At 36.3% G+C, this 27,009-nt stretch overlaps 1 protein-coding gene across 6 annotated transcripts in view; it reads left to right on the forward strand.

Moving 5' to 3' along the window:
* Positions 1–27,009, forward strand: part of CNKSR2 (connector enhancer of kinase suppressor of Ras 2) — a 285,915-nt gene that overhangs the window by 57,911 nt on the left and 200,995 nt on the right. For all 6 annotated transcript variants that reach the window (XM_027533486.1, XM_027533487.1, XM_027533489.1 and 3 more), the window contains exons 2-3: positions 3,089–3,252; positions 14,454–14,656. In XM_027533486.1, coding sequence (XP_027389287.1) covers positions 3,089–3,252; positions 14,454–14,656 — 367 coding nt within the window. The remainder of the gene's footprint in view (positions 1–3,088; positions 3,253–14,453; positions 14,657–27,009) is intronic.

Here is a 27,009-nt window from a genome sequence, read left to right on the forward strand (position 1 = left end):
CAGAAATAGATGTTTTTCTGGAACTCTCTTGCTTTTTCATTGATCTAGCAGATGTTGGCAATTTGATCTCTGGTTCCTCTGCCTTTTGTAAAACCAGCTTGAACATCTGGAAGTTCATGGTTCACATACTGCTGAAGCCTGGCTTGGAGAATTTTGAGCATTACTTTACTAGCGTGTGAGATGAGTGCAATTGTGCGGTAGTTTGAGCATTCTTTGGCATTGCCTTTCTTTGCAATTGGAATGACAACTGACCTTTTCTAGTCCATAGGTACTTAGTATATAGTTGCTAAAAGGAATGCTGGAAACATTATTCTCTGGTGTCGGTCTTTTATATCAGTCACTATGATAAAATGATATGAGAAGGAAATTTTTTTCAGTAAAAATTTTAGTATTTTCCATGTAATAAATTAAATTATATTCCAAAATTAATATTTTCCAAATATTGTATTGCCTGTAGTTCATTTATAATATTTGTAATTTTTATTTTTTTTCAATTTGCAGAATAAAATTGATATTGGTGGCATTACAATTGTATAAGTTTTAATATGTGTATAGATTTGCATTACCATATCACAGTTGGAGCACAAAACAGTTTAATCACCTCCAAAATCTCCCTCTTGCTGCTTTATGGTGATAGCCTCTTCATATACTCAGTATCTGGCAACTACTGATATCTTTTCTACTGCAATAGTTTCATCATTTTCATTATGTAATATAAATGGAATCTTACAGTAAGCTCTTTCATATCAGTCATTTTCACTCAGCATAATACTCTTTGAGCTCCATTCAAGTTATTGTGTATGTCAGTTGTGGCTTTTTAATTGCTAAGTAGTATTCCATGGCATGGATGCTCCACTATTTGTTATTCTTGTTCACATTATTTCCCCTTTGTTAAATCAGATATTGCCTAACTTTTGTTGCAATTTAGAATTATTTAGTGGCATAAAGGGTTTTGAAGAAAACTTTCTTATTTTTTTGGTTGAATAAAATTAAATTTGAAAAGAGGAAAAAACAGAGCAAAGAGTAAATAACGCTTTTACTTACAAACTAAGAGTGATGGCCAGCTTATCTCTGAATTAAATCAAGAATTTAACATGGCTATATCATCTCACAACTATATGAGAGTTGTCAAAACAAAATTTAACTGCATGGGTTCTAGAGCAAAATTATGTGTCTAGATTTATTAGATAGTCTAGGTATCTGTAAAGTACCATATATATTGATGTAGTTTGGTCAGTTTTCCGGTGATTAGAATACAGTATTTAGTTTTTATACTGGGATAGGTGGTGATACCTTTCACTGAGACGGTAATTACAGGAGACTCCTCTGGAGGGGAAAATGAGAAGTTGTGTTGTGGACGTGTTACAATATATAGATAATGTAAGTTTGGCATTCATGAGGGAAATCTGAAATGGATGTTTAAGATCTCAGATGGAAGTGGAAGACATGGATGTGGATGAGCTTCTTCAGTTAGAATGTAATGAGTGAGAGGTAAGGCAAGTAGAAAGGGGTCTTTGGAGCGTGCTGCTGCTAAGTCACTTCAGTCGTGTCTGACTCTGTGCGACCCCATAGACGGCAGCCCACCAGGCCCCGCGGTCCCTGGGATTCTCCAAGCAAGAACACTGGAGTGGATTGCCATTTCCTTCTCCAGTGCATGAAAATGAAAAGTGAAAGTGAAGTCGCTCAGTCGTGTCCGACTCTTAGCAACCCCGTGGACTGCAGCCTACTAGGCTCCTCCGTCCATGGGATTTTCCAGGCAAGAGTACTGGAGTGGGGTGCCATTGCCTTCTCCCCTCTGGAGTGTAGGGCAACAATATTTTAGGACAGTTGAACAAAGCATCCTGAAAGGGAACTGACAACAAATAGGCAAAGAGAACCAAGAAAGAGCAATGTACACACACCAGTAGAGGGTGAAAGAAAGAGTAGATAATATAGAGAGACTGCAGGTTAACTCAAGTTACTTTAAGGAAGTTTGAAATTTAGTGAAGACTGTGTGACCTGGTATACTAGACTACCGTACCAGGAACCAGGCAGTTTTTAGGATTATCTGTTCTTCTTTCAGTGGCTACGTAATTTCTGTTATGGAACTTTGCTTCCCTTTGCAAAGTTTTTCTAATCTTGTCTCTGCTTTCTCTTATAATATCTGCTCCATCATAATTTCAGCTGAGTTGTAGCCCATTATTACCTTTCATTTCCCGCCTTGACATATAATCAAGACCTTTTAGATATTGAGAATTACCTCACTTTCTTGGTATTTCTTACTTAAAAATCTTATTAGTCCAGTTCAACATTTATATCAAGTCGTTTCATAGGTTATTGAAGCCACTCAATCTGTAGCCTGGCCAATCACTTATTGAAGTGCCCTGAGTAATCTTGAAAACCATATTCATTGTGGATTTCTGCTTTTGGATCTGTAAATTGCAAATGATTGTAGATTAAAGAGTGCATTATAGGTGAGGAAATAAATGTGTAAGGGGTTTGGAAGGGAATAACAGACTAGTGGGAAACACTGCATCAAGGAAATCAAGGAAAGAATTTTGTTTTATTTTGTTTTTTAAGGTGACAGAGGTTTGAACATAGAAGTCAATAAAAAAGAAATGGGTTACTTCAACATTTAATTTTTTAATTGTTGAAGTTGTGTTAAGGTGGCAGAGGAAGATTGAATAGCCTTGTATTGAAACAATGATACCTCTCCCTCTGCGATGGAGTTAAAGAAGAAAGGAGGAGGGGGCAGAGATAAATTTGGAAGTAGGGGAATATGCCCATTAACACATTTTGTGAAACAGGCCACAAAGAGAATGCTAAGAAGAGAGGTAAAGATTTCCAGTAATTGCTGAGAAAAATTCAAATAGGAACCTAACAGCTAAGGATAGGAGGAAGTGATTATCCTCCCCCCTCCGCCACCCCCAGTGAAGCCCATATATAGGTTGACAAAAGGTGGATGACTGAACTAGTCCAGAGCTGAAATGGGCTCAATTTGTGACTTGGTAGGAGTTAATGCTTGCTTTATTGTAAAAATTTGTTTGGTTCCACTGGGTTTTTTTTGTTGTTGTTTTTCATTCTGGTCTTCAATATGTTTCTTCTGCAGGTCTTGATGACTGTTTGCAACAGTATATCAAGAATTTCGAGAGGGAGAAGATCAGTGGGGACCAGCTGCTGCGCATCACACATCAGGAGCTAGAGGATCTGGGAGTCAGCCGCATCGGCCATCAGGAGCTGATTTTGGAAGCGGTTGACCTTCTTTGTGCACTGGTAAGGGCATCATAGAACTGGTGGGAAGGGAAACTTTGCTTTTTCTCCCTGTTTTCTTTCCTTTTAAAATTTTTTCCTATAATTTTTTTTGTTTCTTCTTCTCCTTCTCTTTACAAAAATAATTTCAATGCAAGAAGAAAAAAAATCCCCTAATTATCAGTCAACTGGATGTGGTATTTTCCTCCTTCATTGTATATGATGTGTTATGCCATGCCAAATTACAAATTAAGGAGGCTTATTAACTCAATTTGTGGCATTTTATCTAGCTACTTGAAAAACTAAGAGCTCACCAAGGGAGTTTTCACAGCAGCACTTGGGATGTACAGTTGTATACAATCATTTATAAAGTTCATTTCCTTCTAAAAGCTTGATTTAGTATCCCAAATGTTAAAGTAATCCTATTTTAGAAAAAATCATCCTTAAAATAATCAATTATTTTAGTGTTGTTTGCATATATATCAATGAATATTGAATATTGTATTTATGTCTGCTTATGTATTGCTATAAGAGCAGTGCCTAGTCAAGGCAAGAGAAATCAATATCAAAATAATCCTGCAAGATTTTGATAGTACATTAGATATTCTGAGAGGAATATAGATTCCCCCCCCCGCCCCCCGTGTTAGCTAAAATGACACTAGCATGATTGGGGCTAGAACTACAATGAGAAAGAACATGAGTCTTGTAATAATATGGGACTGAAATTTGACTCAGTCAGTTAATGACATTTGTGGGCAAATCATTTCACCATTGCCTTAGTTCTTTTATTTAAAATAGAGATATTTTATTTAAACAAGAGATATTTTATTAAAAAAAAAAAAAAGTGCTTCCTTGGTGGCTCAGCCACTAAAGAATCTACCTGCAATGTGGGAGACCTGGGTTGTAACCCTGAGTTGGGAAGATCCCCTAGAGAATGGAATAACTACCCATTCCAGTATTCTTGCCTGGAGAATTCCATGGACAAAGGAGCCTGGTGGGCTACAGTCCATGGGGTTGCAAAGAGTCAGACTCGACTGAGCAACTAACACTTTATGGGCTTCCCAGGTGGTGCTAGTGATAAAGAACCTCCCTGCCAATGCAGGAGATGTAAGAGACTCAGGTTTGATCCCTGAGTCGGGTAGATCCCCTGGAGGACAGCATGGCAAACAACTCCAGTATTCTTGCCTGGAGAATCCCATGGACAGAGGAGCCTGGCGGGCTACATACAGTCCATGGGATCACACAGAGTCGGACATGACTGAAGCAACTTAGCGCAATATCAACTACCTCTTGGTGGTGGTGTGAAAATGAGATAGTGTTTGAATAGCTCCTAATTCACTGCCTGGCACCCAGTTGACATTCAATAAGTTGTCGCTATTATTAAGATGATGATTAATAATAAATGTGTAGATAATTAAACATGATTCAAGCATCCATATACTCAGCACTGTATGTGTCAAGTGTAAAATCTAGTTCCTGCCATCTTGAAAAGTCTAGTGGAGGGAGAGTGACACACAAATAAGCATAAATAATAAAATTACTAAAATAAAAGCATGAGCTAAGTATTAGGGGACACAGAAATTTTGACTAAGATAAATGGGTTCATATTGCAAAAGATGTCATCTTTAACAGCCTACTGGAATATGAGCTTGTGTTTAAGAGGTAGAGAAACAGAGGGAAGTAATTTCCAGGTAGATAAAACGGCACATACACAGGCACACAGAATAAAGAGCATGCCTGGTACGTATGGAAAATGGTAAGCTATTTTCCCTCCACAAGTAAGCGGAAAGCAGTGGGCATAAAATTAGACTTTAAAAGATAGATCAGACTGTAGAGTACCTTAATATCCTGGTAAGAGATTTGTAGTTCTTAGTCTGGGCACTAGAGATCCATGCAAGAATGATCAAATACTTGCTTTAAAAAGGTAACTGATGGTAGTGAAAAGGGTGGACTGGCCTGGACTGAAGATAGGGGAACAATTAGGAAATGTTTAAAATAATCCACTTAGGCTATGAGTATGGCTTGAACTGTGGATGTGCAACAGGAATAGAGTATACTGGTAAATAGGAGTGAGTGACATAAAAAAGGCTGAGAAAGATTCCATCCTTTTAGCTGCAGAGATAGAGTAGATTTTACAATAATGAAGATAGGCAATAGCAGCAAAAATAGATTTAGGTGGGAATATAAATTGAGTTTTATATTTGTTGAATTTGAGACATCTCTGGTTTATCCAGAAAGAGAGACTCCATCAGACAATTGAATTTATGAATTTGGAGCTGAGAAGTGACTGAGGACAGAGATTTGGGAGTCTCAAGGACATAGGGATTGAATCCATAGAGAGAGAGAGATCATTCAGGGAGGGTTTATAGACTTCAAAACCTTGACACTCCATCTGGGAAGGAAGGAGGGGAGGGAAGGGGAGAGGAGGCTGCAGAGGAGTTGTCAGAGAAGCATGAAGACAACTATGAAAGAGTGGTCACAAAAGCAGTGGGAACTATTATTTCCATTAAGGAACATTAATAATGTCATCAAATTTCACAAAAAGCCAATAGAATAAGCAAAGAAAAGAGAACTGACTGAAAATATTTTTTAAAGAATCTGAAACCAGATTGGTTGAATAGTACCTCCTACTTACACATTTCAATCTTAACATTAATTGTCCTTTTGTCAGAGACATGCCCTGATCACTCACTTCCTCACCCTGACCGGGTCTAAAATCATCCCCTCACTGTTCTTCTCTTTCTTAATCCTCATCTCATTTTGTAATTACATATTTATATATATATATATATATATATTTTTTTTTTTTAGTTTAGTATCTGTTTCTTCTGCTAGACTATTAGCTATATGGGAAAAGTGCCATTGCTTATTGAACACCTAATATGTAGCACAAATGCCTGGCAGCAGTAAATGCTGAATAAACATTTTTTTGAAAGTGGCAATGAAAGAGACTTGACATATTTTTCACATGATAATTTAGAGATCCTCTTGTTTCCTTATTCCTGAGATAAGAAAATTAATTCAGACCAGAACACACACTTGCACTAATCAGATCGCAGAAATCATGCCTGAAATAAAAGCTAGTACTCAGGGTAAGGTAAGAGTCCACAGTGTTTTTGCATATTGGTTTCCATATCTGAGTCAAAATGGTCATCATAAAGGTATCATCTAAGTGACTCAGAGACGGGAATCTGACCTAGCAGTACCCTATCGTTATAACAGTAAAGTTGAGCATGTTAGAGCTTGAAATCTAGAGTGAATGTGTCATAAGCAGGTCTTCTCATAAATGAACCATTCACATGCTGAGTTCCAGTCTGTCACTTTGAATAAGAGAATGAGATTGGTCATTATGGTACTACCTACAAATCATCTAGACCTGTAGACTTTGGAGTTTGGCCCATGATAAACTCTGCTGACCTCAACTTACTTAAAATGATGGTATGAGAGATATAAACCACTGCCATGCAGTTCTGGGTTTAAGCACTCTAGTGTTGCATCATTTTCTTGGGGGGGGAAATGAAAACATTAAATTCATTCTTTCTATGTTTCTTCCTCAAAGAGGTCAAATGTTAAACTTCATTTTCACTGCTTCCTAATGGCTATACATCAGCAGCTTAAAAGTGGACATAGCTTACACTTTATGCAGTAGATGTTTTCCAGTAAATATAAAGCAAATATTTGAGCAATGAATCCGGATGTATTTCTCTATGACATTATAAAATCAGAAGGTGAGAGCCCTCCCCAGCAAGCTGAGTTGATTGCAACAGCAGTTGTGCTGTTGGGAACGGGAAACTATGTTTTGTCTCTTCAAATCTGTAATGTCTCTACTGACACTTCTACTTTTTCCTACATCTATTGTATTTATTTCTTCTTTTAACAATTATATATTCATGCTCATACAGTGCTACCACAGAGAATACAAAGATGAAAAAGGCATAGTCTGTGCTCTTAAAATGTCTATAGTCCAGTAAAGAGGACAAGAGTAGTTAAAAGATAATATAGATTTAAAACAAAAAAAATCCCAGGGGAAAGCAGAATTAGATGATAAACACTACTGAGGGATCCAGGAAATGTAAGTGGGATCTGTATTGGGACTTGCAGGATAAGTAGGTGTTTGCCAGATAAAAAAGCTGGAGAAAAGTTATCTAGGCAGAAAAATATGTGTAAAGACAGAATTGTGAAAGAGTTTGGGATGTTCAGAGAAAAGGAAGAATTTTGATTTAGCTGCTGAAGAGTGGGAAGTGATGGCAAGAACGGCACTTTGCACTTTGTGTCACATTATAAATCTTTGCTTTGGTTTTTTGGTCCTCAGTGTGCTTTCTGCCTGGTGCTGGACACACAGAGGATATTAAATGGATGCTAGCTTACTGAATGAAGGTCTCTACCTTTCTCCAGAGAACTGTATAATTTTTTTCTCTTGCCAATACAGCCTCTGACTCTGAAATATAAGGAAGACACAGAGAAGTTACCAAATTTCATTGTTTCATTTAAGCAATGGAATATTTTTCTGCCTTGTTTTAAAATTAGTCCTGATGGGAAATAAATGTCATGGAAGCTAATGAAAATCAAAAGTATATTCAGTGACTTGTTCATTTATGTAACATAGATTTATTAAGCTCCATCTATATACTGTTTGTAAGGACTTCCCTGGTGGCTCAGATGATAAAGCGTCTGTCTACAATGCGGGAGACCCGGGTTCGATCACTGGGTTGGGAAGATCCCCTGGAGAAGGAAATGGCAACCCACTCCAGTACTATTGCCTGGAAAATCCCATGGACAGAGGAGCCTGGTAGGCTACAGTCCATGGGGTCGCAAAGAGTTGGATATGACTGAGCGACTTCACTTTCACTTTAATATACTGTTTGTACAATGTTATCTTAGAAAGAAAGAAGCTTTTCATGATTTGGAATTATATTAACTCTTTCAAGCTGTTATGCTATCATTTGATGTGCTTCAATAGAGAGCACCTTCTATTAACTAAAATAATAGAGCATATATATATAGTTTAATGTATAGTCCTCAATTTATGTTCTGACAATACAACTTGTATTGAGAAGTACAAGTGAATCATCTATGACAGGATAAGAACAGTTTTTATTTCATTCTTCATGTACTTTTAATGTAATAGGTATTTTGCATGAAAAATTTGATGTCACTTGCTAGGATTTGTTTCTTTGCAGCATAATTGCTTGGTTCATTCATCTCAAAATAATTTATTTCTGAAACTATTTGTTAAAGCAATCCTTTTAGGACTCACTTGTATTTATAAAGTATTATAAAACTTAAACATGTATTACATGATGCATTCAGATTAAGAGCTCTGAAGAAAATAGCATTGACATTGTAAAATGCATTGTACTAATATTTTCAGTTAAGTGTGTAGTGAGAATTTGCCACTAGTGAGGGTATAGCCAACTTGACTTGCTAAAATGTTGTTTCTTTCTTTCATGTGCTTTTCCATGCATATAGTTGAGAGAACAGTAGAAACTTAGCACCAGTTCTTTAAGACTAGACTGGCTATGTTGAATCCTTGTGGAGTCACACCTGATTCCTGGCATGAATGTTGTTGGCCACATAGGTAACATAGGATAAAGAAAATAGCAAAGTACATTTCATGTCCAAGCTTTTGTTTAATTGATTTAGTCCTTTCTATACCAATAGTAATGCCTAGTTGTCCCATGCGTATCCAGTAAAAGCAAGCCTGCAGTGAATAAACCTGCATTTTAAAAATGTCAGGACAGTAACTCTCACCTGCATACCTTTGGCCAAAACAAAGAGGCAGTTCATTTACTTGTTGCTTCTTTACATGGTAGGCTGGGGAGTGTGATTTACTGGTGACATAGTGAGTCAGAACAAACCATCCATTTTCATGAAGGAAAAGGCAAAATGGTATCTGTGTTGTCAGTAATTGATTTTGAGCTACTTAGAATTGAGTTCTAATATGATAAAAATTAACTTGCAGGATCAACTAACCCACCTCTTTTGTTAAAGTAGTATCACATCAGATCAGATCAGTCACTCAGTCGTGTCCAACTCTTTGCAACCCCATGAATCACAGCATGCCAGGCCTCCCTGTCCATCACCAACTCCCAGAGTTCACTGAGACTCATGTCCATTGAGTCAGTGATGCCATCCAGCCATCTCATCCTCTGTCGTCCCCTTCTCCTCCTGCCCCCAATCCATCCAAGAATCAGAGTCTTTTCCAATGAGTCAACCCTTCGCATGAGGTGGCCAAAGTACTGGAGTTTCAGCTTTAGCATCATTCCTTCCAAAGAAATCCCAGGGCTGATCTCCTTCAGAATGGACTGGTTGGATCTCCTTGCAGTCCAAGGGACTCTCAAGAGTCTTCTCCAACACCACAGTTCAAAAGCATCAATTCTTCAGCACTCAGCCTTCTTCACAGTCCTCTCACATGCATACATGACCACAGGAAAAACCATAGCCTTGACTAGACGAACCTTTGTTGGCAAAGTATTGTCTCTGCTTTTGAACGTGCTATCTAGGTTGGTCATAACTTTCCTTCCAAGGAGTAAGCGTCTTTTAATTTCATGGCTGCAGTCACCATCTGCAGTGATTTTGGAGCCCAGAAAAATAAAGTCTGACACTGTTTCCACTGTTTCCCCATCTATTTCCCATGAAGTGGTGGGACTGGATGCCATGATCTTCATTTTCTGAATGTTGAGCTTTAAGCCAACTTTTTCACTCTCCACTTTCACTTTCATCAAGAGGCTTTTGAGTTCCTCTTTACTTTCTGCCATAAGGTTGGTGTCATCTGCATATCTGAGGTTATTGATATTTCTCCCGGCAATCTTGATTCCAGCTTGTGTTTCTTCCAGTCCAGCGTTTCTCATGATGTACTCTGCATATAAGTTAAATAAGCAGGGTGACAATATGCAGCCTTGACGTACTCCTTTTCCTATTTGGAACCAGTCTGTTGTTCCATGTCCGGTTCTAACTGTTGCTTCCTGACCTGCATACAGATTTCTCAAGAGGCAGATCAGGTGGTCTGGTATTCCCATCTCTTTCAGAATTTTCCATAGTTTATTGTGATCCACACAATCAAAAGCTTTGGCATAGTCAATAAAGCAGAAATAGATGTTTTTCTGGAACTCTCTTGCTTTTTCCATGATCCAGCGGACGTTGGCATTTTGATCTCTGGTTCCTCTGCCTTTTCTAAAACCAGCTTGAACATCAGGAAGTTCACGGTTCACCTATTGCTGAAGCCTGGCTTGGAGAATTTTGAGCATTACTTTACTAGCGTGTGAGATGAGTGCAATTGTGCGATAGTTTGAGCATTCTTTGGCATTGCCTTTCTTTGGGATTGGAATGACAACTGACCTTTTCCAGTCCTGTGGCCACTGCAGAGTTTTCCAAATTTGCTGGCATATTGAGTGCAGCACTTTCACAGCATCATCTTTCAGGATTTGGAATAGCTCCACTGAAATTCCATCACCTCCACTAGCTTTGTTTGTAGTGATGCTTTCTAAGGCCCACTTGACTTCATATTCCAGGATGTCTGGCTCTAGGTCAGCGATCACACCATCGTGATTATCTGGGTCGTGAAGATCTATTTTGTACAGTTCTTCTGTGTATTCTTGCCATCTCTTCTTAGTATCTTCTGCTTCTGTTAGGTCCATACCATTTCTGTCCTTTATCGAGCTCATCTTTGCATGAAATGTTCCTTTGGTATCTCTGATTTTCTTGAAGAGATCCCTAGTCTTTCCCATTCTGTTGTTTTCCTCTATTTCTTTGCATTGATCGCTGAAGAAGGCTTTCTTATCTCTTCTTGCTATTCTTTGGAACTCTGCATTCAGATGTTTATATCTTTCCAAAGAATTGATGCTTTTGAACTGTGGTGTTGGAGAAGACTCTTGAGAGTCCCTTGGACTGCAAGGAGATCCAACCAGTCCATTCTGAAGGAGATCAGCCCTGGGATTTCTTTGGAAGGAATGATGCTAAAGCTGAAACTCTAGTACTTTGGCCACCTCATGAGAAGAGTTGACTCATTGGAAAAGACTCTGATGCTGGGAGGGATTGGGGGCAGACGGAGAAGGGGACGACAGAGGGTGATAGACAGTGTTATATACAGATAAGCTGCTAAACTATTTTTATAGTCCTCTAGAATTTCTTAAATGCTTTTGAATTATTGGTTTAACTAGTAATAGTTCAACTAGTTATATTTGTTAACTAAAATAACTTTTAAGAATTTCTTTCTCCATCTTCTACTATGCATATTTTGTCTGTTCTTGCTACTGGGTTACTCTGTTTCCCACATTTTTTATCTGAATTTCCTTCATAAAGGGTATTTCTTTAGTAGGCTTCCAACTTAGAAGACCTCTGTATCTTACCAGATTTTGTCCAGAAGATTTTTGGATTATCTTAATTCTTGAGCTGTATTTTTTTTTAATGTAATACTATCTTAAAGTTTGAAAGCTTCAAAGTAGTTGTACTTTGCCTACAGATTTTTATTTATGAGAGAATCTGTATTCTTTTAAAATCACTTTTACCATTTCTAATAAAATATTTGAGATGATTGTATATAAGGAGATAGTTTAAATGGATCTTTTGTGGGCACTAATGGCTATAGAGTTCAAGTTATGTTACCAGATCGATTAGGTTCCTCATTTTTAAACTACTTAAATTTGAGTTTCTCTGAGCAAATGCAAATATTTTCTCATTAAAATGATTAATATACAGAAATGAAAAAAGCAGACACTGTTGTACTTCAGGGAAAATGCTTTAACACAGAGAAAAACTTCTGATAATATTTTCAAGTACTTCAGAAGTTTCATTTTAAGTTTAGTTAATATAATTTTTTTTTTTAGTCATTAGAGTATCTGTTCTAAGAGGATTTTCTTCATAACATACAGACATGCTGGATAAAATCTCCTAAATGTCTCACAAATAATTCATGCTCAGATGCAATAGAATTTGAATAGAATGTTGTTTTATTTGTGTAAACCAAACCTTTTAACTTGACAAGACTATTGCAGTTCAAATTTAACAGTGAATATTTAATATATTATGTGTGTGTGTGTTTTGAATCTATGGCTCTAAAACTTTTCTTTTAGTAAAACTATAAATTTTCAGCAAAGAACAGTCAGATTTTTATCATTATTAAATCTTTAGTGGTAACATACATAAGTTGGTATTAATGTTTTTGCGTCCAAATCCTCTTCCCACTCCCTTTTTTATTTCTTTCCTTAAATTTACCATAGAAAAAAATAAACCTAAATTTCATGTAAACTTAGGTACGCAATAATTGTTGACTTGATAATAGAGCTAAATCTGTTGTTATATTTGCTTCCCTTTTTCATTTTCCCTATTACTTTCTTCCATTTTGCTTCATTTGTTTCTCCTACCCTGCATGAACAGGAACAGATTAGTAGTGCAAAGGAGTGAGTGTAGAGGTATTCTCTCATAGGTGGCCTGGTAACTTACAGTCCCATTCTGATTTCTGTCTGCTCTAAGCTCTGAGCTCTTTAAAGCAAATCAAAAAGTCTCCCTCACTTTACTTAACTGTAAAAGGAAAGGCTAAATCAAAGTTAGAATTTGTTTGTGCCTCAGAGACTATCTAACATTCTTCAACTTTCATGATTTTCTATGTTAATAATACTTTTAATTTTACACATGAAAATAGTGTACATGTTGCCAAGTAGTTTGATCAAGGTCATCCTCTGATCAGGTTAACCGGCCTTTCTTAGAAGTGTTTTACAACTCACAATTACCTGTTTTAAAATTTAGTTGTAACTTGGGAAATCTTTCGCTGAAGTTTATTTGAGAGGATCCTACAATATGTCCCCATTGAATATGGTTTAAAAAAATTATTTGTATTTATTCATAGAAATCCTTCTTGGAATATTTGGGGTGAGATACTATATATTACTGTGGGCTCACCAGGTGGTGCTAGTGGTAAAGAACCCACCTGACAATGCAGGAGACATAAGAGATGCTCGTTTGATCCCTGGGTTGGGAAGATTCCCTGGAAGAGGGCATGGCAACTCACTCCAGTAGTCTTGCCTGCCTGGAGAATCCCATGGACAGAGCAGCCTGGCAGGCTACAGTCCATAGGGTTGCAAAGAATCTGACACGACTGAAGTGACTTAGCACACATGCACTGTATATTACTAGAAATTGAAAACTGAGACCAAGGAAAAGAAGAACAATTATACTTACAAAAAAGTCATTATGATTTCTTTAGATGTGATTCATACTTGACTGAGCTAATGCAACCATGACAAAATTAAAAGTTTAGTTTTAAAATTTGTATTATAAAAAGGAGAAAGTGTATTGGTTCCCTAAGGATGCAGAGGTTTACTATGTATACCATATCATAAAAGAAACTTCCTATGTGAGTCATTATGAAGAGGACACAGAAGGAAAGTTATATTGTATATGATGTATTTTATTGTTGGGTTGTACTTACTTTGCTCGTTTTGGGGAAACATAATTTTTCCTACTGTCTACTTTCATGACTATCAGTTCAGTTCAGTTCAGTCGCTTAGTTGTGTCCGACTCCTTGCGACCCCATGAATCGCAGCACGCCAGGCCTCCCTGTCCATCACAAACTCCCGGAGTTCACTCAGACTCACGTCCATCGAGTCAGTGATGCCATCCAGCCATCTCATCCTCTGTCGTCCCCTTCTCTTCCTGCCCCCAATCCCTCCCAGCATCAGGGTCTTTTCCAGTGAGTCAACACTTCTCATGAGGTGGCCAAAGTACTGGAGTTTCAGCTTCAGCATCAGTCCTTCCAAACAACACCCAGGGCTGATCTCCTTTAGAATGGACTGGTTGGATCTCCTTGCAGTCCAAGGGACTCTCAAGAGTCTTCATGACTATACATATGCTAATAGAATAGATAATCAAAAATAATTGTTGATAATTATGAATTTCACAAGTAAATGAACTTAGGTTTGCTTAAAAAAGAAACTGCTTATGAGTCCTTATAATTTTTCTGTCTTGGGTGCCTTAGTTCCAAGATACTATGCCCTCATCTCTCCATGTTCATGTTAGTACTTACACATTTTATTGTAATTTGTTTATCTGATGTTTCCTCAAATCCTCATTTGACTATGAATTCTGCTAGGCCAGGAATCCTATCTTATTCATGTTTAACTCTTAATACTTGTTCCATTGCCTGTACATATAGTAAAGTACTCAGTAAATGTTGACTGAATAAAATATTGATTGTAAGTATATTTGTTTTCTCTCTTTTTATAATTCAGAATTATGGCTTGGAAACAGAAAATCTAAAAACTCTTTCTCACAAGTTGAATGCATCTGCCAAAAATCTACAGAACTTTATAACAGGGAGGAGAAGGAGTGGCCATTATGATGGGAGAACCAGTCGAAAATTGCCAAATGACTTTCTGACTTCAGTTGTGGATCTGATTGGAGCAGCCAAGAGTCTGCTTGCTTGGTTGGACAGGTAAAACCTTTTACATGTTTCATAAGTTATCCTCTTCAGACATCAGTTTGAATATAACATTATTTCATTTTCTTGTGAAAAGATTGCTTATTGATAAATTGATAAGTAGAGGAATATTAAGTAAAAAATATCTAATTATGATTTACCACAATATAGGCATTGTGATACTAATTATTTGCAAAATTTTATATTTGCAAGATTTTATATTCAACTGACTAGCTAATCAGTCATTAGTTCCTGACAGTTTTAAAATACATTTTCTGCTTTATAAGCAAAATCATTTTTGGCTATCACAAGATTTGTAATACTGCCTTGCTTTGTCTCCTGATTTTCTATGTGCTTTTCATTCATTGGTCATATTTAAAGAAGCAAACATCAACATTCTATTTATTGTTTTAAACAGGTAATTAGACACTGACATTTTCATAGTGTGCATTGTATGTCTCATTACGTTTGCTTTATCCATTCTATATTATTATTCACATTGCACAGTCAATTTTGGATATTACAGACACAATTTTGGTCCTTTTTTTGCTAGTTTAGTTAATTTCATTTGTTTTGAACACATAAAATAACATAAAAGTTTTCATAATATAAAATGAAAAAGGTTGTTAAAATTATATATGTGATTAAACATTTTAATTGTGAAACATTACAAGTATTAAAACTAAAGTTTTCGTTTTTGAAAATTTTTTCTGAGGGACATAAGAATGTTAGTTGCTCAAACTCTTAGTGACCCCATGGACTATAATCCACCAGGATGTATACTATGTTATAATGGTTAAATAATCAAAAAAATATTTTGTCTGAGAAACTCTGATATATAGAAGTTTACTAGAATTTTTTCTTGAATAAATGTCAGTAGGATTTCCATACATGTACAGATATATATGAGCTTTCCTGGTGGCTCAGTGGTAAAGATTCCACCTGCCAATGCAGGAGATGCAAGAGACGTGGGTTTGATCCTGGGTTTGGGAAGATCCCTTAAAGAAGGAAATGGTAACCCACTCCAGTGTTCTTGCCTGGAAGATTCCATGGATAGAGGAGCCCAGCTAGCTACAGTCCATGGGGTCATAAAGAGTCAGACATGACTTAGCGACTGATCACGCATGCACATATGTATATACATATATACACAGTGACCCTTGAATAGCATGGGTTTGGAGTGCATGGGTCTACTTAAATATAGTTGTTTGTTTGTTTCAATCAATATTCATTACAGTACTACACGTCATAATCGTCTGTTGAATGAGTCTGTGAATATGGGCTGAGTATAAAGTTACACATGAATTTTCAACTGTGCAGGGTTGAGACTCCTAACCCTCTTGTTGTTTGAAGTTCAACTGTATTATATTTTTTCCTTTTTTTAAACTATAATACTTTATATTAAAAATAAAGTGTTTTTATGTCTAAGGTAAAAGTTAAGATAATTTTACTTATTTCTATAATGTCTAAGTTTATATATATATATTACTAATAATATATCACGAAGTTGAAAGTGTTAGTCTCTTAGTCGTGTCCGACTCTTTGAAGCCCCATGGACTGGAGCCCACCAGGCTTCTCTGTGCATGGAATTCTCTAGGCAAGAATATTGGAGTGGGTTGCCATTCCCTTCTCCAAACATGTAACATGATAATACTAAATCCAGATCTGAACAGTAGGCTGTATATTGTTAGCTTTTTGGATAATTAATTGGTAGACAGCATATTTCTCTTATGACACCATTAAATTCTTTAAATTGTTTAACCCACATTTATCAGTTGTATGAATTGTCATTTAAACATAGATTCTATAAGTTGTATAATGATCAATAAGTAAATATATTTAAACTATAGCTTATCCTTAAGTAATGTAATATACTTGTTTCAAGAAGCTTCTCAGTAATTGGGAAACTTACAGAAAATATATTTGATTTTTAGTTATATCTTCTTATATCACCTATCCTATATTATAAATTTGTGAAGCCTTTATATTTTATTCAGTAAATTTCATTATTTTCTTTTTACATTAGTACTTATGAAATAAATAAATAGAATGATTAGAGAATGTGTTTACTTCTTAATGGCAGGTAATGTTTATAAAGTCACATAATGGCTTCTAGAACATTATATAATAATTTCTGAAATTCCATTGTATTATATAATTTATTATGGTTGCATTATTTGTATCATCTAAGACCACATCCTTAGTAAATGCTAGTTTATCTGCAAACATACATGAGCATACACACACACATACATAGTAATTTATACAATCAGTGGTGTTTTGTGTTGTTTCATAGGAAAAAAAAATGTGAGAAAAAGCTTGAAGGAAATAAATTAATTCATCTGTTAGGCTTCCGTTGCTGCAAAGGTTCTCATAATCCTTATTTTGAATTATATAATACTACAGTGATAATTAAATCAAAGGCCATTTAACATTTTGGCCATAAAAATGAAATATATACTTTGAAGAAACAAAGAGACAACTTTGTGATAACCTCAAAAATCTTCTGACTAGACTATAAATTGAAAAAAAGAAACTTAAGTTTATATTTTGAAGATTTTTCTGAGGAAAGTTTAGCTCCAGGCTGGCTTGCCTATAATGATTATGCTTTAACAGATTAAGTTTTAAAAGGGAAAGAAGAAGAACAAAAATAATTCTTTGTCATTTTAAGGTATTTGGTCTTTATGCTGAAGGCATATAGGGAGCTGTTTAGAATCACTGTTGTTTTCAGACCTGTGAATTTGGATGATGACTTGGGCTATAGTGTTGGGAAATATTAGGTGAAGAATAAGGCTAAAAGAAGTGAAACCAGTTAAGAGGTTGTTTTAGGAGTATTTGTCCCTTGTTATCTGCCCAGGAGTTAGTTCCAGGACCCCTCAGATACCAAAATTCGAGGATTCTCAAGTCCCTTATATAAAATGACATAGTATTTGTATAAAACCTATGCACATCCTCCTTTATGTTTTAAATCATTGGTAGATTACTTATAATACCTAATACATGCTATGTACATAACTGCCCTTGTGCAACAAACTCAAATTTTACTCTTTGGAGCTCTCTGCAATCTTTTTTTCCCAAATATTTTGAATCAAGTTTGGCTGCACCCATAGATATGGAACTTGCCAATATGGAGTGCCAACTCTAATCATGCTATTGCTACTATTAGTGATTCTGATACTACCAGCCACATTCACTTAAAGCAAACCTAGGAGAGTTGTCTTCATTTTGCAGATAGGAAAAATACAACATTCAGAGGCAAAAGTTAAGTTAAAAACCAAATAGGAAGTAAGTGGTGGAGCCAGGATTCATTCCAGTCATCTGACCACAGAGTTGATTCTCTGCACTGCTTGCTATTGACTGAGATATTTAATTGGAGAAGCAGGAGTGGGGATAGAAGAATATTAGAGACAGATATAGAGACTAAGGAAAAGGGAGACATCTAGGGTGAATAAAGGTATCTGACTTGGCTCATCCAGTGGATGGTGAAGCCATTATCAAAATAGGAGGAACGAGTTATGGTGGAGGACAAGTGCTGAGTGTTGGCCATGATTGTGAAAAGTTCTTTAGAATATTGCTACTCAGAAAAGATACATGGTGGATAGAGATTTGGGAATCATTAAAATATGGGTGATAGTCCTAAATATATTAATATGGTGGTGTAAGGAGATTTTTGCACAAGCTGGAATCAAGATTGCCGGGAAAAATATCAATAACCTCAGATATGCAGATGACACCACCCTTATGGCAGCAAGTGAAGACGAACTAAAAAGCCTCTTGATGAAAGTGAAAGAGGAGAGTGAAAAAGTTGGCTTAAAGCTCAACATTCAGAAAACTAAGATCACGGCATCTGGTCCCATCATTTCATAGGTAATAGATGGGGAAACAGTGGAAACAGTGTCAGACTTTATTTTGGGGGCTCCAAAATCACTGCAGATGGTGATTGCAGCCATGAAATTAAAAGACACTCACTCCTTGGAAGGAAAGTTATGACCAACCTAGATAGCATATTCAAAAGCAGAGACATTACTTTGCTGACAAAGGTCCATCTAGTCAAGGCTATGGTTTTTCCAGTAGTCATGTATGGATGTGAGTTGGACTGTGAAGAAAGCTGAGCACCGAAGAATTGATGCTTTTGAACTGTGGTGTTGGAGAAGACTCTTGAGAGTCCCTTGGACTGCAAGGAGATCCAACCAGTCCATTCTGAAGGAGATCAGTCCTGGGTGTTCTTTGGAAAAAATGATGCAAAAGCTGAAACTCTAGTACTTTGGCCACCTCATGTGAAGAGTTGACTCATTGGAAAAGACTCTGATGCTGGGAGGGATTGGGGGCAGGAGGAGAAGGGGATGACAGAGGATGAGCTGGATAGCATCACCGACTCGATGGAGGTGAGTTTGAGTGAACTCTGGGAGTTGGTGATGGACAGGGAGGCCTAGCATGGTACGATTCATGGGGTCGCAGAGTCGGACACAACTGAGCGACTGAACTGAACTGAAGGTGATTTTTAGAATGAATTCCTCTTTTTCTGTTATATTTGTTTTCCGTAACACTTAAACCCTTCTAACATTCTATATAATTTGCCTATGTGTTAGTCTTGTTTTTATCTGACAACTCTATACATGATGTATGCTTCAAGAGAGCAGGGATTTTCATTTGCTTTGTTCACTGCAGTCACAGTTATCTGGAAGAGTTCTTGGCCTATAGTAGGTACTCAATGAAGTTTTTTGAGTGAATGAAGCGAACTGAGATAAGGAATGACTGCTGCAGACCACCACCAATTGAAGGATGATTAGAAGTTCAGCTTATGGGGAAAAAATAAGAAGGTATAACCAGAGACTCCATAGGCTAGAATTTGTTGAGAGTGGTGTCATGGGAGCAAAAGGAGGAAAGAGTTTTTTTGCTATATTTGGGGAGAGGGAGTGTTGATATTTTTGTATTTTTCCTAACTTTATTGAGATACAAGTGATGTATAACATTGTATAAGTTTAAGCTGTACAATGTGATGATTTGATACACATACATGTTGCAAAATGCTTACCACAATAAGATTAGTTAATATAATTTATAAGCTCACATAATTACCTTTTTTGTGTATGTGGTGAGAACGTTTAAGATGGGAATAAAGAGTTTTAGGGAAAAAGTGAAGTGGTTGATAAGGTCAAATGCTGCTGACAGTTTAGGCAGGGTAAGACTGCAAGTATGTGGTAAATTAGGGAATCAGGATATATATAATCTTACAAGCAACAGTTTAGTCTTTTTATTTAGAATTAATGAAAGCTGGAATTCATGGGTTGATTGTGAGTTAAATGTAAGTGATAACTCTGAAGAAATTTTTCTGCGAAATGGTTAGTAGTTCAGGATAGTTTTGCATAATATCAGACTTTGACTTTTCATAGACTCAAGTCTTTTAGAGGTATTGGCAAGGAGGAAAGGCAAATGATGAGTGCAAGAAGGAAATGCCAACCCACTCCAGTATTCTTGGCTGGGAAGTCCTGTGGATAGAGGAGCCTGGTGGTCTGTAATCCTTGGGGTCACAAAAGAGTCAGACATGATGTAGCAACTAAACAACTTCTGTATTTGGGAACTTGACTTTGCTTCTCCACTGCCATAAAAGTAAAGTGAAAAGTGAAAGTCGCTCAGTCACGTCCAACTCTTCGCGACCCCATGAATAATAGCCTGCCAGACTCCTCTGTCTATGGAATTCTTCAGGCAAGAACACTGGAGTGGATAGCATTTCCCTTCTTCATGGGATCTTCCCAATCCAGGGATCAAACCCAGGTCTCCCGCATTGTAGGTAGATTCTTCACCATCTGAGCCACCAGGGAAGCCCAATACAAATTTCGAAAGGTTCCAAAGTCAAATATAAATGTAATAGGATTTTATCTGTAACTGTGCCAGGTAAAATATTTACACTGTTTGTTTTCCTGACAAGTAGCCCAGGAAAGTTTTCCTGACTTTTATTAGAGATTGTTAACAGATGTGTATTTAGGTTATATTTTTATTCCTTTCAAAGAAAAAATGTCTTCTAGGTAGTAGCTAGAGCACAACACAACACTCCACATGTCCTCTTGTTTCAGGGTATCCTACAAACTACACCAAAAGCTAGACACATTAATCAACACTAGAAAAGCCAAAAGAGCCGTATTCTCCATGACTGCTGTTGTGAATCCCTGCCAAAACTCATCATGAAATAGTATAAAAGACCGAGGGGCTAATAAGAAAGAGATGAGTTTCAGTTCTGCCTAATATTGAACCTTAACCTATGTTTTTCTTTCTAGAATAAGGATGTAAGATCTGGAGAATTTGAAGTTCTCTTATAAGCACTAATAGTCTGTAAATCATTGACCTTGTTCACCAAAGTGATATGAAAAATATATTCATCTTATTTCCCTTTACATAATTTGAAAGAACAAAATACTAACAAAATTTGTTAGTGATTTGTAAAATCATGATTTAACTATCTCTTCTCTGATTTAGTTCATATTAAGTTCTAGACCCAAACTGATCTGTTTTTGTGCTTTGTTTATATAAGGTAAGAATGTATCTTGTCTTTTTTATTTTCGTTTTGAAGAATTTAGAGCTTAAGTACTTAATTATAAAAGTTCCATAGAAATTATATTGACTTGTCATTGTAGATTAATTTGGAGGGTTTGAAATGGTCACTGCAATCAAATACTGCCAAGCATTGGACTTTAAACTTGGTTTATTCCTCTGATATATATAATGCTCTGGTTGAAAAATAAATTCTCTCAGTTGAGTATGGTTATTTTGATGCTAAGCAACTGGCTTAATTTTTAAAATTTGACTTTTGGCATTACACCTGTTTTACATTTTGGGGTGAACTTTCATGCACAGCAATATGATGACATTATTGCAATTTTTATTTTATGTCACTTGAAGGAGAAGAAAGGAAAAGAAAAAATAGGAAAAAAATCTTTAGTTCCATACTGAACTAGATGCTTTGCATGTATTGACTCACTGAGTTCTCACAGAACAGATATCATTATCACCATTTTACATATGAAACATGAAGTAACTTGCCTAAAGTTATTCACGAGTGTGAAAATTATCATTTGAATCTATGTTTGTTGTAATACAAAAGCCCTTCTGGTTTCACTTTTATCTTGTTCCTTTGTTATACTACATTTCCTTTTGAATGTGGACTGATTCTTCAGAATTTTGAGAAAGTAATTCTTTGGAATGCAGCATATATAAACATATATTTGTACTTGGGTGTTTCTCTTCAAATGCTAAAGAAGAATACCACTTTTCTGTTTCTGGCCTTGATACTTCAAAGTGCTATGTAAAATTTTGTTTCTAGAAAGTTTATTTCTCATTCTACTTTGAAGACATCAATGAGATATTTTAATATCACTGAAAGAATGCTAGGGGAGATGTTTACAAATCACAAAACCCGCAATTTCAGTGGAGCTTCTATTTAAATAATATTTAAAATGTTTGAAATAAACAACACTTATTTTAAAAAAACAGCTCCTAACATTTCTTAAATAAAATCTAAGGCTAACAAAATCCTTTTTTTTCCTTCTTATTTTAAATAGCAACGAATAAAACAACAGACTTTCCCAGAGGAAAAACCTCAGATAGGAATCACAGTTGGTTAATATTTTTATTGTTTATTTTCAGTTCATGGTTTACTTGTCTATTTTTAACGTACGTCCTGCTATTTTTCACACCTCATCTTTCTTGCAGTTTTATATGGCTTTGCCAAAATGAATCTATACTTTGAGGTTTACAGATCAATTTATGTTCTATGTTGTGCCATAACCTTATTAAAAATGTTCAAAAGTATTATTTATAGAAAAAGTTTATTTTACTATTTATAGTGAAAGTTTAATCTTTTCTCTCATTTTTAGCATTAATACCTATTTCTAATTGTTTCTACATTTTAGGACCATTCTGTTTTGAAGGGATCAATGCGATATCTTTATATCATTGAAAACCTTTTAAATATTTAAGGCATAAAGGTTGGGATGCTAAGGAAAGAAATGTATTCTTTGAAATCTTTTCCTTTATCTAAGAAAGTGGTTGAACTAATTTCTTCTTTCATGATAAGGAAATATAGGACAAAAGTTATTTCTATACCAGGGAAAAATTATAGAGGCAGAGAAAACTACCCCAAACACTACCAGATGCTTGTGGTTTGGTCTTATTTCCTCTTGTGTGCTCACTGCTCCCACTTGGCACCTCTTGTTCCAGAAATGAGCAGTGATGTTAGCAAGGCTGCTGTTCACACACTGTCCCTCAGGCTCAGCAATGTCAACCTGAGAAATATTAAGGCCTTTCAGATTTCCTGATTAACTCTTAGCTTTTCTTATTAGCTTCTAATTTGTTTAGGATTTCTGAAACATTAATAACCTTTCCATAAATGCTTTTGTTTGAGAAGAATGTACAACAAGTAAGTTTTTTATAGTATCAATAACTTTTTTGTTAGAAGTATAAGCATTATATTATCCATTAGATTTGAGGATAGTTGCGTATTTTAAGATCTATGTAGGATAGTTTCTGTAATGGCCATTTATTAATGAGTCAAGGATTTTATCTTTTTTAAAAAACTTTTAACTTTTGGCATCAAAAAGTTTTCATGCCATGAACTTAATTTCCTTTAAGTCAGCCACTTATTTTTTTCTAAGTAGCCTGAGCTCTAACTTGGGGTTTTTTGAGACTGAGAAACAAATTCCTCTCATAATTTTGTTTTCAAACTGATCGTGTTCAGCGATTCTGTAATGATACATTTCTTTATCTCATTAAGTCATGATGAGCTTATCTCATCTTGATGACTTATCTCATAAGTCATCTTTGGTAACTCACGAAGATTGGAACCTGTCAGCCTTCTTTTATTTATGTATGTGTATAGCCAAGATCATAATACCAAATATTAATATATGCTAGCTAAGAATGGTTGTCAGTATAGTTGTATGTGATTTACCTTTAAAATGAAAACGTTAGGGGGATTCACTACAAGATAAAATTTATGTTTTCCTTGCTATATGTTTAGATTTTTTTCCCATTTTTTTTGGACACTTAATCTTGAGTGAGAAACTGGTCCTACTTGAAATGTGAAGGATCAGGAAAGTGGAAAACACACCTTAGAGTTCAGTTTGCTACAGGCATTCAGTTATCAAATAGATTTTTCTTTTGCTACATTTTAAAGATCAAATGAGTATTTTTTTTAAGAATTTATAGGGAAAATCATGCTGTACTTCATCACTTCTGAATGAAGTTTTAGATTTTATTAACAGTCTTTGACCTTTGTAAAACTAGGAACCCAAGCTCTTTCTAATCATGCCAGAAGCATTTTGAATTCTTAATTAAAATGCCAATTTTTATGCTTCAGTGCAGCAAAAATGGTCTTGGGTGGTTTTTTTAAATGATGTTTTCCTAGAAGTACTTTTATCTTACATCATTAAAAAATAGTTTTATTGAGGCCTAATTTACATTCTATAAAATTTATCCCCTTTAATGAGTTTTAATAAATTTAGATGTAGCTATGCAATGATTTCTACAATCACACGTTTTAGAAAATTTCCATCAGTATAGATTTGTTTAAAACTGGATCCTGCTTACAATTAAAGAGGTTAATTTTTTTTTAACAGAGAACACAGATTAATTAATTGCATATATTTTGCTCTAATTAACATTATTTGAATTCTTAATGATTCCTTAAGTTTTAGTAAATTTTGTTGGAAAAATATACTGTTTTGAAATAGTAATAAGCAGTAGTGGAACACAGCACAAAATAGACTGTGATATATAGAATCATTTAGAAAGCAATATGTTAAAACTCCTGGAGAAAGAAGGCTTCCCCTGTGGCTCATTTGGTAGAGAATCCACCTGCAATGTGGGAAACCTGGGTTCAATCCCTGGGTTGGGGAGATCCCCTGGAGAAGGGAAAGGCTACCCACTCCAGTATTCTGGCCTGGAGAATTCCATGGACTGTATAGTCCATGAAGTAACAAAGAGTCGGACATGACTGAGTAACTTCACTTTCACTGGAAAAAGGGTCATTAAATAAATGGAATTGGGGCACTTGATTAAGCCTTTCTAAAATAAATTATGATGGAGCACTACCTGTTCACTAAAGTAATTTTAGGTATATTATTTATTTAAGCGAGAAGCATTAGTTCATAAGGAAACTGGAGAAAATATAGACAAAATGATTTCCAGATGTAGACTTATTGTTTTAAAATGTGCAATAAAATACAAAGAAATATATTGTTTGATTATATAATATGGAAAAAAATGATTAGTATAAGATAGAAGACAAACTGGAAAAATACTTGTAGCAAACAGTTTTGAGAAATGTAGGGTTAATGTGTACTATGTGAATATTACATTTAAATTAAAATATAAAACACCAAAGTGCAGTAGATGAGCCTATCAGAACAGATCACATCAGTCGCTCAGTCGTGTCCGACTCTTTCCCACCCCGTGAATCGCAGCACTCCAGGCCTCCCTGTCCATCACCAACTCCCAGAGTTCACTGAGACTCATGTCCATCGAGTCAGTGATGCCGTCCAGCAATCTCATCCTCTGTCGTCCCCTTCTCCTCTTGCCCCCAATCCCTCCCAGCATCAGAGTCTTTTCCAATGAGTCAACTCTTCGCATGAGGTGGCCAAAGTACTGGAGTTTCAGTTTTAGCATCATTCCTTCCAAAGAAATCCCAGGGCTGATCTCCTTCAGAATGGACTGGTTGGATCTCCTTGCAGTCCAAGGGACTCTCAAGAGTCTTCTCCAACACCACAGTCCAAAAGCATCAATTCTTTGGCACTCAGCCTTCTTCACAGTCCAACTCTAACATCCATACGTGACCACTGGAAAAACCATAGCCTTGACTAGATGGACCTTTGTTGGCAAAGTAATGTCTCTGCTTTTGAATATGATATCTAGGTTGGTCATAACTTTCCTTCCAAGGAGTAAGGGTCTTTTAATTTCATGGCTGCAGTCACCATCTGCAGTGATTTTGGAGCCCCCAAAAGTAAAGTCTGACACTGTTTCCACTGTTTCCCCATCTATTTCCCATGAAGTGATGGGACCGGATGCCATGATCTTTGTTTTCTGAATGTTGAGCTTTAAGCCAACCTTTTCACTCTCCACTTTCACTTTCATCAAGAGGCTTTTGAGTTCCTCTTTACTTTCTGCCATAAGGGTGGTGTCATCTGCATATCTGAAGTTATTGATATTTCTCCCGGCAATCTTGATTCCAGCTTGTGTTTCTTCCAGTCCAGCGTTTCTCATGATGTCCTCTGCATATAAGTTAAATAAGCAGGGTGACAATATATAGCCTTGACGTACTCCTTTTCCTGTTTGGAACCAGTCTGTTGTTCCATGTCCAGTTCTAACTGTTGCTTCCTGACCTGCATACAAATTTCTCAAGAGTCAGGTCAAGTGGTCTGGTATTCCCATCTCTTTCAGAATTTCCCACAGTTTATTGTGATCCACACAGTCAAAGGCTTTGGCATAGTCAATAAAGCAGAAATAGATGTTTTTCTGGAACTCTCTTGCTTTTTCCATGATCCAGCGGATGTTGGCAATTTGATCTCTGGTTCCTCTGCCTTTTCTAAAACCAGCTTGAACATCAGGAAGTTCACGGTTCACCTATTGCTGAAGCCTGGCTTGGAGAATTTTGAGCATTACTTTACTAGTGTGTGAGATGAGTGCAACTGTGTGGTAGTTTGAGCATTCTTTGGCATTGCCTTTCTTTGGGATTGGAATGAAAACTGACCTTTTCCAGTCCTGTGGCCACTGCAGAGTTTTCCACATTTGCTGGCATATTGAGTGCAGCACTTTCAGAGCATCATCTTTCAGGATTTGAAATAGCTCAACTGGAATTCCATCACCTCCACTAGCTTTGTTCGTAGTGATGCTTTTTAAGGCCCACTTGACTTCACATTCCAGGATGTCTGGCTCTAGGTCAGTGATCACACCATCGTGATTATCTGGGTCGTGAAGATCTATTTTGTACAGTTCTTCTGTGTATTCTTGCCATCTCTTCTTAATATCTTCTGCTTCTGTTAGGTCCATACCATTTCTTTCCTTTATCGAGCCCATCTTTGCATGAAATGTTCCTTTGGTGTCTCTGATTTTCTTGAAGAGATCCCTAGTCTTTCCCATTCTGTTGTTTCCCTCTATTTGTTTGCATTGATCGCTGAAGAAGGCTTTCTTATCTCTTCTTGCTATTCTTTGGAACTCTACATTCACATGTTTATATCTTTCCTTTTCTCCTTTGCTTTTTATTCTAGTAAACAATTTAAAAAAGAAGAGACAGGGATTCCTTGATGGTCCAGTGATTAAGATTTTGCCTTCTAATGCAGGGGGTGAGGGTTCTCTCCCTGATCAGAGAGCTAAGATTC

Source organism: Bos indicus x Bos taurus, chromosome X (genome assembly GCF_003369695.1).
Source record: "Bos indicus x Bos taurus breed Angus x Brahman F1 hybrid chromosome X, Bos_hybrid_MaternalHap_v2.0, whole genome shotgun sequence".
Taxonomy (NCBI): domain Eukaryota; kingdom Metazoa; phylum Chordata; class Mammalia; order Artiodactyla; family Bovidae; genus Bos; species Bos indicus x Bos taurus.